This window comes from Grammomys surdaster, unplaced genomic scaffold, assembly GCF_004785775.1.
Source record: "Grammomys surdaster isolate TR1022 unplaced genomic scaffold, NIH_TR_1.0 769, whole genome shotgun sequence".
In the NCBI taxonomy this organism is placed as follows: Eukaryota; Metazoa; Chordata; class Mammalia; order Rodentia; family Muridae; genus Grammomys; species Grammomys surdaster.
Window position 1 is genome coordinate 186,506 of NW_021605188.1, and position 15,940 is coordinate 202,445.

The 15,940-nt window shown below is 38.4% G+C and overlaps 1 protein-coding gene across 3 annotated transcripts in view; it reads right to left on the reverse strand.

The window, feature by feature from the left end:
- Positions 1–5,169: 5,169 nt before the first annotated feature.
- The window catches only part of LOC114633877 (vomeronasal type-2 receptor 116-like), a 58,117-nt gene continuing 47,346 nt past the window's right edge, over positions 5,170–15,940 (reverse strand). For 2 of the 3 annotated variants that reach the window (XM_028782489.1, XM_028782487.1), the window contains exon 7: positions 5,170–5,504. In XM_028782489.1, the coding sequence (XP_028638322.1) occupies positions 5,170–5,504 (335 nt within the window). Of the gene's footprint in view, positions 6,078–12,915; positions 13,040–15,471; positions 15,697–15,940 lie in introns of all 3 variants that reach the window. The other variant, XM_028782488.1, reaches the window with a different exon arrangement.

Genomic DNA, 15,940 nt, shown 5'->3' on the forward strand with positions numbered 1-15,940 from the left:
TAATCATGTATGTATGTTGGAGACACTCATGTGTCCATGAGTGCACTTCCCTAGAGAGAACAAAAGAGGGCAATAAACAACACAGAGCAGGATTCATAGGCTGTTGGGAGCCTGACAACCATACTTCTTTAATATCCAAACCATCTCTCCATCCCCAAACAGAGAATCTTTAAATATATTTGTATTCATTTTAAAGGAACAGATGATAACAAATACCAGACAAGATCCAGAACCACAGAGCCTGACTGTGGCTTTTTTTTTTTTGTGACAAAGTCTCATAATTCATTCTTGCTTCAGACTCCTAATTGGGCTGGTTACTGTCATGTTCCATCATGCCTTGTTTGATCAATTTATTTTCATTAAAATGAAAAAAAAAGAAACATTAAGAAAATACTTCAAATGTTTTGTTTTGTGCTTAAGACACAGTCCTTGATTTGCATTGAGTTTAGCAACATGTTCTAGTTGAATTTTTGTCACTGTGCTAGCACACTGACCAAAGCAACTTAGGGAATGATACAGCTCATTTGGTTTCCTGGTTATAGTATGGCTTGGGGGAAACATAGGGAGGAACTGAAGGAGACCACGAAAGAATACAAATTGCTGGTTTGCTTATCCTGCTTTTTTTTTATGCTGTCCAGTTCTATATTGCTAAGGATAGCATTGTCCACAACAGGTTGTGTCCTGATACATAGAACATTAATCAGGGGAGTAGATCTCCACAAATGCTCAAAGGATTTGAAAATACTTGTGCTCCATTTAAATCCTCTTCAAGAGATGACCTTGGGTGTGGATGTGCTCAGTAACCAAGTAGGTAGGATGATCTTTTCTGTGTACTCTCATCTTTTTTCCCAAGCTATCTCTATCAGTCTCCAATTTGCCCATAAAAAAAGTGATCAAAATTGAAAACATGGAGGGTATAGAAGGATTCCTTGGCAAGAGTTGCTGCTGAGTGCCAGGTCTGTCAGGAGCCACAATGGGACAAGCTAATAATTAACAGGTGATCATCCTGAAATGCTTGCTTTGGATTATGATATAATCTGCAGTAAGTGAGGACTTATTCAACAAGGCTGTGAGGAACTTATTTTTAGGAAAGATTCCTGCTATTAATATGCTTTTCCTATTACTACTATTATTATTATTAAACATATGCAACAATCACTAAGCAATAGCACACCTCTTTGGAGCAGATCTCTTCAGTTCCATAAGATGTATTGTCTTGTAGTGCTGCTCTATAGACAAATAGATGACTTCTTAGTCTTAACGATGATACTATAAGAATTCCTAAAATTACATCAATGATTATTAAGCTCTTTTATAATGGGACTGCTCTGAGGTCCCTCTCTGATAGTCAAAACTTTAATGGGGACTCTGCCAGTCTCCCAAATGTCATCAGTTAGTTGCCCTTAGATAGTAACCAGACTTTATCCTGCTCGGAGCACATTCTAAGAGGTTGTAAAATAATTGACCAATGGTCACTAAAAGGAAACTCATGATTTATTATAGGTGCTAGGACAGAAGATAAAATATTGCCTGGGTTTATCTCTACAAAACTTCACTAATTTCTTAGTTATAGTTTTAAAGCTTTGGTGAACCTGTGGAGCTAGACAGGTGGTGAGTGTTTAGCCAGATAATTACTCCTAAATGATATGCATGTAAACATTCTCTGTTGTAAACTTCTATTTCAATTTATAGTTTGAATTTTGGTGTGAACTTGTGATGAACTTCATAACATGTGATCATGTACTCTGAAAGATGTATAAGTACTGAAGTCAAAGACAAAGTAGGAGAGTAGAGTAGTCATAGATGTAGAGGTTCGTTAGGAGTCATTCGTCCCTTCCTTTCCTTTTCTCCTGCTTAGAATTTTTTCACCTAGAATTTTTCCTTTGTTAGAATGTTTTCCTTTTCCCCATTTAAGACCTTTCCACTTTACCCCTTAGGCAGCTTTCATAGGAAACTTTTTACACTTAGTAATAAACACTATAATAACTTCTCTAAGTGCTTTTTCTTCCTGTAACCTCAGACTAGCAGGCATAAGTCAGGGCCTAGCAGTTCTGGCTGAAATAGAACAAAGACCACTTTGCCTAATCCTCTGCTGTTAGGCAACAGGTGTTAATCACCTAAGCCTGCAGTCTTTTACCCTCAGAAGAAGTTTTTAGAACTTTTTAGAAATTATCATCAGCATTTCAGTACAGGTCAGAGAGCCAGAAAGCTCTGAGACCCTCAGACTTTAAAGCCATCACCAGGGTCCTACTCTGTGCCCCTGCTACTACCCTCACAAGGCTGGAAGGCTTGAGGCACAGATCTATCAACAGGAGAGACCAAGACTGAGCCACTCACAAGTCATCATTCCCCAGGGTTACCTGCCAATGACTTGGTTGCAGGTTGACTACATTGGAGTCCTGCCTCTCTAAAAGGATAATGCTTCATCCTTACTGGAGCAGATATATTTCTGTCTGTGGAGTTATATTTCCTTCATATAATGCTTCTCCCAAAACCACAATATTATAGAATGCCTTATATGCAATTGGAGAGTGCTTTACTCACTATCATGGTATTCAACACACTATTGCATCTGACCAACAAACTTACTTCAAAGTCAAGGAAGTATGAGAGTGGGTCCACAAAGTACGTTACACAATTTATATCTGGAGTTCAGGAGATCCTTTAGGGTATCTATCGGTTCTACAAAGTTTTTATTAAAGTATACTGGAAAATGCAACAGCCTAATCCAGACAGGGAGACAAAGGGCACAGATACATGAGAAAAAAAAGTATGGGTCACTCTTCTAGGAAAAGGTTTACAACTTGCTGAGGGGCTGGTAGAGGAGGATGAAGGAACTACAAAATGAGTACTAGAGGAAGGTAATTATAAATATCAGCTAAGGCCACATGAGTAGCTGCTCAAACAGTATTCTATCATGACTGATTTACTTTTATTTTCTTAATAATGCATTTATGTGGATATTTTTGTTTTGTATCATCAATTTCTTTGTCAGGTGATATAACACCAATATAGAGAACATGAATGGTAATCATATTGAAGTTCCACATAACAGAAAAATGTTCTTTGAAAGATACCACCTCCTATTCTTAATTTATAATATATTTGCAGTTGTCCATGCCTCCTTCTTAGTAGTGGGATATTATATGAATTGAACACGTGCAGTTCTTATGAATGATGAGAAATTCTCTGTGAGTTCATGCAATCATTAGTTCTTTTGTGTTTTGATGATACTGTTTCCTTGAAGTTACCCAACACCTTGGCCCCTTATATTCATTGACATGTTTTGCCACACAGATCTCTAAGTCTTGAGTGATATTGTTCCTCTATACAAACTGGTGGTAAGGAGATAGTCCTGAAGACAATCCTGACTTAATTCATCAGATGTAGTCTGGTCCCCAACTAGAAACATTGCCTCTAATGCCTTGAATTCAAGTTGCTAGAAAGTACACAACATGCTACCAGAGGAAAAAGTTAAGGGAACAAAGACTGAGTGTGACTCACACCATATACATTCCTTCAATTCTACACGTACACTTAAAAACAAGCTACGTACCCTCTTATAATATTTTACCTCATCCAATGTTCAGGAAAAAGCGAAGAAGATAGTGGGAAAGACCTTAAGAGTCAAAAGGTGAGGATCTTGCCTGTGAACATAAATCTTCTAGAAAGAGCATAGTTAGACCATGAAGTCGTACCAATACTACCCCCAACATATGATCTCAAGAACACAACAGTGAGCATATCAAATTTGATGGAAGAAAGTTTCCAAATGTTTAGCCTGAATAAGCATTTGCAGGAAATTTAAATCAGGGAATGTAAGTGGTTGACATAGCCAAGAAAGAGAACAAAGATTAGGCATGTATTACCAAATGATGAGCAATCAGAATATAAACCCATGCAATTAATTAAAGAAGAGACCATGTGCATTTTAGGATTGCAGGAAGGGGTACAAAGAATATTTTAGAGAAAGGAAATGTAAAGAATACAGACTATATTGTAAAAAAATTACAAAATACCCGTTAAAAATAAAGCAATAAACAATACTTTGAGTGGAAAATGACACTGAGTTCAACAACACATGTTCAAAAATAATAATGTGTGTGTTTGTGTGTGTCTGCGTTTGTGTGTGTAATATTAAACTCAAATAAGATATAGTTACTCCTACTCGAATAAAATGTATAATGAGACCATTATCTAGAGTGAATTACATGTTCACAGACTTCACTGACTTTATTGTGATAAAGGTACTGTGTATGATATTATTCTCACTATTGATATTTCTCACTAAATGAAATGCATTAATTTCATAATAAAATGGTGTGTTTTCATATAAAGTACAAGAGCCTTATATTGCAGACACAATCTGAACCCCAGGGTCCTTTTCATTTACTGTACCCTTCTTAATATGTTACCTGTTATACTTAACATCTTCATAATACATTGTAAAACTACTCAAAATCCTGCTCCTCTGTGATGGCCATCAACAATATGCAATGCTGTCACCATGCTCCACACTCTACTAACATTCACACGTATCTCTCCTTTTCAAATTGGTTCTTTTTGTTTTATCAGTAATTTATGATATTCCAAATCCCTACTGAGGCAATTTATCATTTTGCTAATGTCTTAGTTTCTGTTGCTGTAACAAAACACCATGGTCAAAAGGAACATATGAGAAAAGTGTTGATTTCCCTATGTACCTTGGTCACAGTTAATTGAAAGAAGCCAAGACAAGAATATGGATGCAGGGTCCAATTAGGGTCCATGGCATAATGCTTATTGCTGCCATCATGTCTATATTGTCTACAATCCTATTTCTTACATGCACACAACAACTTGCCTAGAGGTGGAACTGTCAACAAACAGTAGGGTCACTTTATATTAATCAATAATTAAGAACATAGCTTATACAATACACATGTCAAAATGATGGCAGCCATTCCTCAATTATGATTCCCTGTTCTCAAAGTTTAGTTTTGTGATCTCATGAATTAATTCATTTTCCCCCAAGCCTTAATCATTGGTATTTCATTAGGCAGTGTTATCCTGCTGTGTCAGTAAGATCTTAGTATATTATTTAAATTTTTTGTATGATTTAGTAGTACTTTTGTTATGACAAAGTAGAAAGAAGTTGAGTACCATCTAACATTTAAAACTATTAAAGTTTCAATAACGAAATTTAGCTTTGTACTTCTGAAGAAAATTTGAATCTGGTTTAACTAAAATAACATAACATTTTGGGACAAATATACACCCTAGCAACCCTGCACTAGAAGCCAAGATGGAGAAGACCTCCACAACTAACATGATCTTCCCCCTAGTGCTGTGATAGACAGGGAGGAAGGTGATCCAGACACTACAGAACACCAACATGCTGAAAGTTAGGAACTTGGCTTCATTGAATCTGTCAGGAAGGTTCCTAGCCAAGAAAGCCACAGTGAAGCTCCCCAGAGCCAAGGAGCCCAAGTATCCCAGGACAAAGTGGAAAGCAATGACAGAGCCTTTGTTGCAAATAATGATGGCTTTCCCATGTTCAGACTGTATATCTCTGTCAATGAAGGGAGGAGATGTTACCAACCAGGTTCCACAGAGAACAAGTTGGACTAGGATACAAATTGGAATGACCAAGTTAGGTGCCCCTGATGCCAGCATCCCTCTCATCCTATTTCCTGGAATAGTGAGCTTGAAAGCCATGACCACAGTTATAGTTTTGGCCAACACTGTAGAAATAGCCCCTGTGAAAAATATTCCAAATGTGGTCTGCTGCAGGATGCAGGTGGCCTGATTGGGATGTCCAATGAAGAGCAATGAGCAGAGAAAGCACAAGATGAGAAAAATGAGGAGGATGTAACTGAGAATGCAGTTATTGGCCTTCACAATGGGAGTATCCTTGTACTTCACAAAAGTGAAGAGTACTAGAATCGTGAGGGCAGAGAAGCACAGGGCCATGCAGGCTAGAGCCATCCCCACTGGATCTTCATAAGCCAGAAATGATATATCTCTTTGCAGGCAGTGGGTTTGCTGTAAGTTGGCATACTTATCATCTGGACACCTTACACACTGCTCCATATCTGCTGGTGAAAAACAAACCTTCATAAGATGTCATAATTATGTACTTAATAATTGAGTACTTGTATTACTCAGAGGATACCTCACAAAATATTTTGGTGTTGAACATTTATTTCTTTCCTTATTGCTGTAGGGACCAGTAACTTAAGGCTGCTCTGTATTATCCTATGCTTGGTGATGAAACAACATACCATCGTAGGAAAAGGAAGAGAAAAATTACTTATTAGTTAAACAAGAAAGAAAATATTTTTAGTTCATTGTAAATAATAATATGCATGAAGTAATATTATTTAATTGCTGAAACTTTAAACTAACTATCACAGATCTGTGCAGTGTGCTGATATAGTTTTCAATGCCAGCTGATGAAATGCATTGTCCACTTTATTGGCTTTGATGGTTGTTCCCTTTTTCAGTATCTTCAAAGGGCACAAGAACATAAAATTACTCATGTAAATACTCTTCGCATAAAGCAATATTTCCATTATTAAAGTTGTATACTTCACAGAGAAATGCATGTTCTCCTCTTTTAGTATGGTCACTTTTTCTCAACTACACACTGCAATCTAGATGTCATGAAGATTATGGATATTCACACTCATCCCTCTTTCCTTATTGGGCTCTGAGGGCTGATGAGCACTATCACATGTTTTAGTGCGTTACTGAACTCTCCACTCTTGTTCTAATTCTTTGACAGCAAATACTTCATCCCATGAGCCACCTAAGCTTTTAAAAAATATTTCATTAAACAATTGTTACCCTGAGCATCTGGCATTGGCCAGAGACCAAGCTGGAGGATAGAATGGAAACATTGTGGACTGATCATGTAGTCAAAGTACTTTGTTCGATGAATGAAGGAAGTCTAAACATGTGCATAATCTGTGTTTAAAATGTATTGTTAAAAATGCTTACAGGATTCCATTGCCATCTCTCCTCCCATCTTCATCACATTTGCTGAGCTTGAACCATGCAAGTAAGTTTCCCATCCCCCATCCATCTTCCCTGCTTGCTGAGTCTTCTGGAACAACCCAAGCTACACTGAGCAGCCTGCTATCCCTGGGGGATCTCCAATCTCCCTATCCACACCTCTCCATCCACCTTCATCAGACCTGTGGATCCTCAACCATACAGGTAATCTTCCCTTCTCTCACCCATCTTCCCTAATTACTGAGTCCTCTGGAGCAAGCCAAGCTGCCCTGAGCACCCTGCAACCCCAGGCAGACATCTATTTTCTTGCAACCTCTCTGCCCACCTTCATAGAATCTGTAGCTCCTGAACCATACAGACCTGTAGATCCTGAACCATACAGACCTGTAGATCCTGAACCATACAGACCTACAGATACAAAGCCATACAACCCAAGTATATCCATCAAAAGCCTGCCGCACCAGGACCACAGAGGTTTACCCACCCCTCCCCCGATTAACCAGTTACCAAACTTATCTTGACGGCTAAAGGTTCTTGAAAAAACAAAATCAACAAAATCCTGGGCAATATGACACTTTTGGAGCATAGCTATCCTTCCACAGCAAGCCCAGGATATTCCAACACAACTGAAGCACAAGAAAATTACCATAAATCAAATCTTACAAAGATGATATATGCTTAGTCTCTGGCAGTGCCTTCTCAGGCGTCAGTTAGAGAGGATGCACCTAATCCTGTGGAGACTTGAGGCCCCAGGGAAGGAGGAAAATGAAGGGAAAGAGAGAGCACCCTCTCAGAGGCGAGTGGGAAGGTATATGGGATAAAGAACTGTAGGAAGGGGGACTGGGGTGGGGAAATGTCTCGAATGTAAATAAACAAATAATTAATAAAAAGTAGAAAAATGTGTACATTTACACAATACACTAGTACTCAGACTTTAAATACAAAATTATTAAATTTGCATATGAATTAATAGAGCTAGGAGAAAAAGATAATAAAAATTGTTAAAGAGGAAAGGAATAAATGCCTTAAAAATTAAAGAAAAATATAATCTCATAGGTAGAGATCTTTAAAGAAAAAAAACCAGTCCCTTAATTACATATATATATATATATATATACATATATATATATATTATATATATTAATTACATGAAAATGGAAATACAAGCAATAAAGAAGATACAAACTGAAGGAATCCTGGAGATGTAAAACGTAGAATAGAGAACAAGAACAACAGAAGCAGGCATATCCAACAGAATATAGGAGGTGAAATAGAGAATCTGAGGTATAGAAGATACAATAGAATAAATTGATACATCAGTCAAAAAATATTAAATATAAAAAATCCCTGACACAAAACACCCAGGAAACCTGGGATGCCGGCAAAAGACCTTCTGGGAATAGAAGAAGAGTAGTTCCATGTTCAAGTTCCAATAACATTTTCAGTAAAATTATAGAAGAAAATTTTCCCAAGCTAAAGAAAGAGATTCCTATTAACATAGGAGAAACTTATAGACCACCAATTAGACTGGAACAGGAGAGAAAATCCTCCCTGCACATGATAATCAAAAGACAATATCTACAAAACAACAAAAAAGGAGTATTAAAACCAGCAGGGGAAATGGGGCAGGAACATACAATGGCAGATCTATCAGAATTACACTACCCAATAGAGTCTCTAAAAGCTAGAAATGTCTTGACATATATCTTGCAACTTAAAAACCCATAAATGCCAACCTACCCCAACAAAACTCAGTCTCCAGGGATGGAGAAAACAAGATATTTCAAGACAAACCAAATTCAAACAATTTCTGTCCAGAAATTGAGCCCTACAGAAAATATGAGAAGAAAACTTCAATCCCACAGGGATACGTGTAGCTAAGAAAACACAGAAAATAAGTAATTCCCTATCAGCAAAACTCAGGGATGGACACATAAACACACGCACACTCATATACACATACACACACACACACACACACACACACACACACACACAAACACGCTAATACCATCAGCATCTAAATAACAGGAAATAACAATCATTGGTCATTAATAGCTCTCAAAATCAGTAGACTCAATTCCCCAATCAAAAGACAATAAAATAAACAACTATTTAAGGTGAAAAAAAAAGACAATAAAACTGGAATAGAAAATAAGATCCATCATTCTGCTCCATATAAGAAAAGCCTCAGCAATAAAGATAGAAGGAGGGTTGGAAAAAAAAGTGTTCCTAACCAATGAATCCAAGAAGCAAGTTGAAGTAGTCATTCTAATATCTAATAAAATAGACATTCAACCAAAATTAATCAAAAGAGACAGGGAAAGACAGTTCATACTCATCAAAGGAGAAATCTTTTAAGATAATATCTCAATTATGGACATCTATGCATTGTGTTTCGTGGTATAGATGTCCATAATTGAGATATTATCTTAATAGATTTCTCCTTTGATGAGTATGAAGAAACACAATGGGAGCCACATTTGTAAATGAAACACCGTTATCTTAAATCACACACCAAACTCCACAAACTGTTAGTGGGAAACTTCAACATTTCAGTCTCACCAATCGACAGGTATAGGACCATGAAAGGCAATCTGGTTTCTAGTCAAATACCTGCTGGAGACTGTTGGAGACTCCAGGTGATCCTGAGAGGTCCCAGGTGGGATGCAGGTGACCCTAAGGAACAGCATACATTTCACCATGTTCCCAGACTCCAGCCTCCTGACACCAGGCTGCAGATCTCAGTAGATTTGGATTCTTTCATCATATAGGACAACTCCCACTAGCCCCTCCACAGGTAGAGGGCATGACTACAGGCCACAGAACATCAAGACAGATCTCCATATTAATGAGATACCTAAAGGCCAGAGGGACACAGCCAATTAAACATTCCTAACCAGACCTTCCTCCTTGCAAAAGGTATTTAACATCAGACCCACCCTGAGGAAACTGAGGTATAATTTTCATCTACTTTCAGCCATGACAATAAGCAACTTAAGATCATGGACTGTTTCTCTTCTTTGGAACCCGTCATGGGAAACAGTGGAGCAGGTCTTCATCTACAAAGCCACAACCTAATCTTCCACAGAAGAATTCTCTGTGTTCCGAGTCACGGAGACTACCAATTCAGCCACCCAAGCCAAGCGAGCAGCCACTACACAGACAAACGAGACTCTCATTCTCACAGGATGCATCCAGAGGTCATCTCTCCCCTTCTCCCCTTTGATTGCAGGCAAATCCAGCCCGTACACCCCCACTTCATTCTCAGCTTTTCCAGAAAACCCCAAGAGCTTCTGGGGGCCCAAGAGCCTGAGAACCAGTCTGTATGCCTTTTGGCCCAGGGACCCCCAAGCCAAGAGCTCTGGCTCCACGCAGGACCTCAGACTGTGTTCTCTCAACCCCAGAGTAGAGTCCCATGGCTTCACATAGCCCAACACCTGCCCAGCACCAGCCTAAGAAGAACACAGTCAAACTTCCCACACTTCTGCCTCTCCGAGCTACGGCCCTAGCCCTTTGCGGGGACAGATGTGGGACCCACAATTCAACCCAACAACAGGTCTCGTGCACACTGCAACCCAACAGACAGGTCATCCAGACAAAACAGAAAAACAATGAAACTAACAGGCATTATGAATCAAATGGACCTAATAGACATCTATAGAATATTTCACCCTAACACAAAAGAATATACTTTCTTCTCAACACTTCATGGATCCTTTTCTAAAATTGACCACATATTCAGTCACAAAACAGGACTCAAAGATACAAGAGACTTGAAATAACCCCATGTATCTTTTACTACCATAGATTAAAGCTGAACTTCAACAACAGCAGAAACACCAGAAAGCCTGCCTACTCATCAAAATTAAACAACTCTCTACTCAATGATCTCTGGGTCAGTGAAGAAATAAAGAAAGAAATTAAACACTTTCTAGAATTCACTGAAAATGAAGGCACAAAATGCATACATTTATAGGACACAATGAAAACAGTGCTAAGAGAATAGTTCATAGAACTAAGCACCTTGGTAAAAAAAAATTAGAACGTTCTCATACCAGCAATTTAAAGGTACACCTGAAAGCTCTAGGAAAACAGAAGCAAGCACACCAAACAGTAGAAGGTAAGAAACAGTCAAAATCAGAGCTGAAATCAATCAATTAGAAACAAAGAATCAATGAAATCAGAAGCTGGTTCTTTAGAAAAATCAGCAAAATAGACAAACACTAGCCAGACCAAAAGACAGATGGTATCCAAAAAAAAAAAAAAAAGAATAATTAGGTCCTCTGAAAGGCACCACCCAGCAGCAGGCTCAGACAGACACAAACATCCACAGCCAAAAACAGATGGAGCTTGGAGATTCTTATGAAAGAGCAGGAGGAAGGATTATGGGCCCCAAAGGAGATAGGAAATCCACAGGAAGACCAACAGAGACAACTAAACCAAATCCTAGGAGTTCTCAGAGTCAGAACCACCAACCAAAGAAAATACATGGGCTGGACCTAGGCTTCCCCACACATTTGTGGCAGATATACAGCTTTGTCTGCATGTTTTGTCTCAAACTACTGGAACAGGGGCTATCCCAACAGCTGTTACCTGTGTGGGATATGTTCTACTAGCTGGAACGTCTTGTCTGGGCTCAGTGGGAAAGGAAACACCTCGCCTCATACATATTGAAGTACCAAGGTGGGAAGGATACCCAGGGGGACCCCACCCACTCAGAGGAGAAGGATAAGGGGAACTGGAGAAGGATTGTGGGAGGGATTGACTGGTAGGGGGGCAGTGAGCACAGCATAACGTGAATAAAAAAGATACAAAAATAAATTTAAAAATTTTAAAACTCAAGAGAAATCACATGCTGGCAAGAGTGTACATCAAGGGGAACACTCCTCCATAGCTGGTGGGAGAGCAAACTTATATAACCATTTTGCTAATGTCTTAGATTCTATTGCTTTAACAAAACACTGTAATCAAAAGGAACATATGAGAAAAGTGTTGATTTCTCTATGTACCTTGGTCACAGTTAATTGAAAGAAGTCAAGACAAAAACATGGATGCAGGGCCCAAGTAGAGTTGTCTAGAAGAAACGCAGGGATTTGGGATGGAGCAGAGACTGATGGAAAGGCCACCCAATAACAGGCCCAACTTGAGATCAATCCCATTGGCAAACACCATTCCCTGAGACTATTAATGATACTCTGTTATACTTGCAGGCAGAAGTCTAGCATGGCTATCATCTTCGAGGCTCCATGCAGCAGCTTACTGAAATAGATGCAGACACCAATAGTCAAACATTGGATGGTGCTTTGGGACTATTATGGAAGAACAAGAGCAAGGATTTAAGCCCCTAAAGGGATAGGATCTCCACAGGAAGATCAATAGAGTCAACTAACCTGGACCCTTAGGGCTCTTGGAGACAGAACCTCCAAGCAAAGAACATACATGGGCTGGACCTAGGTCTCCCTGCACATATGTAGCACATACTCAGCTCAGTCTTCATGTGGGCCCTGAACACCTAGAGCAGGGGGCTATTCCAAAAGCTGATGCCTGTATGTGGGATATATATTTCTATCTGGGTAGCCTTGTCTGGACTCAGTGGGAGTGGTAGCACCTAGTCTCAAACAGAAGTGCCAATGTGAGGGGAATAATATAAAAATTAAATGGTTACAATTGTTTTTCCCCCTAAAAGTTTTCTGTAAAATATAAGATCACCAACCGTCATATTGTGAGAAAAACAAGTTTGTATAAGATATTGCAGGTTATTGGCAGGGTCCCAAAATGTTGATACCATTTAAAAGATTAAATTCTGAAACTCACAGATTTTAGGTCTTTTATTTCCATCTAGGCCATTTTACATTTCTACTTTGGAAAGAGAAGATACTCAAATTCAGCAATTTTTTTCTGCATGGAAGCATGTACCTGTCTCATTGGAAACTTCATTTTCTGGGCAATGGGCACAATCAAAGCAGCAGTCTGCTCTTTGTTTCTGATAAATTTTCCTGAATCCAGCAGTGCATGCCACACTACACATGGAGGTGGGAACCTGAGGATATATATGATAATTTATGTATTCATCAAGTATATATGTGCGTGTGTGTGTATATATATATATGCACATGTATATATTTACATACATTTGTAACAAAATTTTTTGATTTATATGTAGTTACATAATTTTTGATATATATTTATTTATATATTTAACAGATATCACTATATTTATTCCTCTGATAAATCACATATAAATTATAAATTTCAGGTTTTTTATTATTGTGTGTAAGCCTCCAATGTCCTGAATGTAACACAACATTTATTACATCATGTAATATTAAATGTGTAACAATTGTGTTGTACAGATTTTAAATTTTTCCTTTCTAAAGTGATTACATGGAAACAGAACATTTATGTGCCATCAATTTCTCTCAAATGACTTATAAATAAAATAACAAGGATACTGAGTTGTGTGGGGAGAAAAGTTAGGGCAGATCAAGAAAAAGTTCTTTGATGAATAGGAATAAACCATGTCATAAGATTCTCATAGAGTTAAAGATTTTCTAAGTTTAAAACAAAGCCAGGAATGTGGAAATAATGACTATTTGCTATACTTTATTAGTCTATAATGATGTTCAAAGAATATCACAGAATTTTATGGTTTATGTGTAGTTACAAAATTTTTATTATAAATATACACATATTTTAAATTTCATAAATGTGTTTCTGTATTGTGGGGTGAATAGATTTGTAGGTAGATTTGAGCATGAAATCCAGATACCTTAAACCCCTATGACCCAGATTCACGAGAAGTTGTGAGTTATCAACTTTTCATGCTGGTAACTGAGGATGGACCATTTACATGGAAATACTACTCAGCTATTAAAAATAATGACATCATAAATTTTGCAAGCAAATAGATGGAACTATAAAATATCATCCCAAGTAAGGCAACCCAGAACTAAAATGACATATATGGCATTGTTAAGTAGATTTTATCCAAAAGTTCAGAATACCCATCATTCAACTCACAGAGCACATGAACCATAACAAGAAGGAAGGCCCAAGTGTGGATGGTTCAATCCCACTTAGAAAAGGGAACAAAATAATCATGGAAGACAGAGGGAGAGAGGAACCTGGGTGGGATAGGGTAGGGGGAGATAAAATGGGGGCAGAATCAAATATGAGGGGAAACAGGAAAGAGCCCAGAGAGCCAGGAGAATGAATGGAAATATGTAGCAGTGGGGTGTGGAGGTGGAGGGAACCTCTAGGAAGTCCCGGGCACCAGGGTTGTGAAAGGCTCCCAGGATTCAATGAGGATGACACTAGTGAAAACACCCAACAGTGGGAGATGGAACCTGAGAGACTACCTCCAGTAGACATGCCCCACCCCTAGTTGAGAGATGGGAACACCCACCCATCTCAAAATTTTTGACCCAGAATTGTTCCTGTCTAAAGGAAAAACAGGGACAAAAATGGAGCAAAGACTGAAGGAAAGGTCATCCAGCGACCGCCAGACCTTGGGATCCATCCCATCCAGACATCAAACCCTGACACTACTGCTGATGCCATGTTGTGCTTGCAGTCAGGAGCCTGGAATGGATGTCCTCTGAGAGACTCTACACAGTTTCTGACTAAGACAGATGAAGGTACTTACAGCCAACCATTGGACTGAGCCAGGGAACCCCTATGGAAGAGTTAGGGTAAGGACTGAAGGAGTTGAAAGGGATTGCAACCCTATAGGAAGAACAACAGTATCAACTAATTGGACCTCTCAGAGCTCCCAGAGATGGAACCACCAACAAAGGAACATACATGGGCTGGTCCATGGTCCCCACTACATATGTAGCAGAGGACTGACATGTCTGGCCTCAGTGGGAGAAGATGCACTTGGTTCTGTGGGGGCTTGATGCCCCAGTGACGGTTGATGCTAGAGAGGTGAGGTGGGAGTAAATTGGATGGTGGGGAAGCACATTCTTAGAGATGAAGGGGAGGCAGATAGGGTAGGGTGCTCATGGAGTGGGGACCAGGAAGTGGCACAGCATTTGAAATATAAATAAATAAAATAATTAATAAAATGGAAAAAAACATTATATTAGTAATTCTGAAAAAAAACTTGTATATATAGTAATAAAATTAAGTTAATTATATATATGTATATATATAAATATATATGTATATATGTTTACATATATACATATATGTATATATATATGTACATAAATATCTTTAAATTTTATAAATGTGTTCCTGTGTTCTGGGATGAGTAGTCATGTGGGTGCCTTTGAACAAGTAATCAAAGGCCTTTGATCCTTATGATCTAGATTTATATGAAGTTGTGGGTTATCAAATTTTGATGTTGGTAACTGTGGAAGGACCTTTTGCAAGAGCAGCAATTGGTCTTAACCACACAGCTACACCTTTGATACCTCATATTTTAAAATTTAGATATACTTCAAACAATGAAATTTGTGGTATACCCACTGATGTTCCTCCTGTGGCCCACTCCAAGTCTTCATATATGTGAAGTTGTTGACTCTGTGGGAAACAAGGAAAATAGCTTCCTATTTTCACTTTTATTCCAAGGCCTTGTGGAAAATTCCAAATGTTGAAAATATCATACTCTGCACACTGATTTTCCCTGCGATTCATGTTCACAAGTTCTCCAACAGGGTTAGTAAATACCCTGGTCTTTAGCAAGGAAGCGACCTAAATGAGATACATCATTAGATGATTATATATGTATATCAAATAAGGCAATACAAAATTGAGAATGTCCTCTAATTTTTTAATAGCTTCTAGGAAAGACAGATATATTAAAGTTATCCCATGTAGTAAAATACAATATGCCTCATGGGTAATTAAAAATGCTTACCAAATATAGAGTAACACAGTGTGCGTGTGTGTGTGTGTGTGTGTGTGTGTGTGTATGAACACATTTGGAAAAATAATT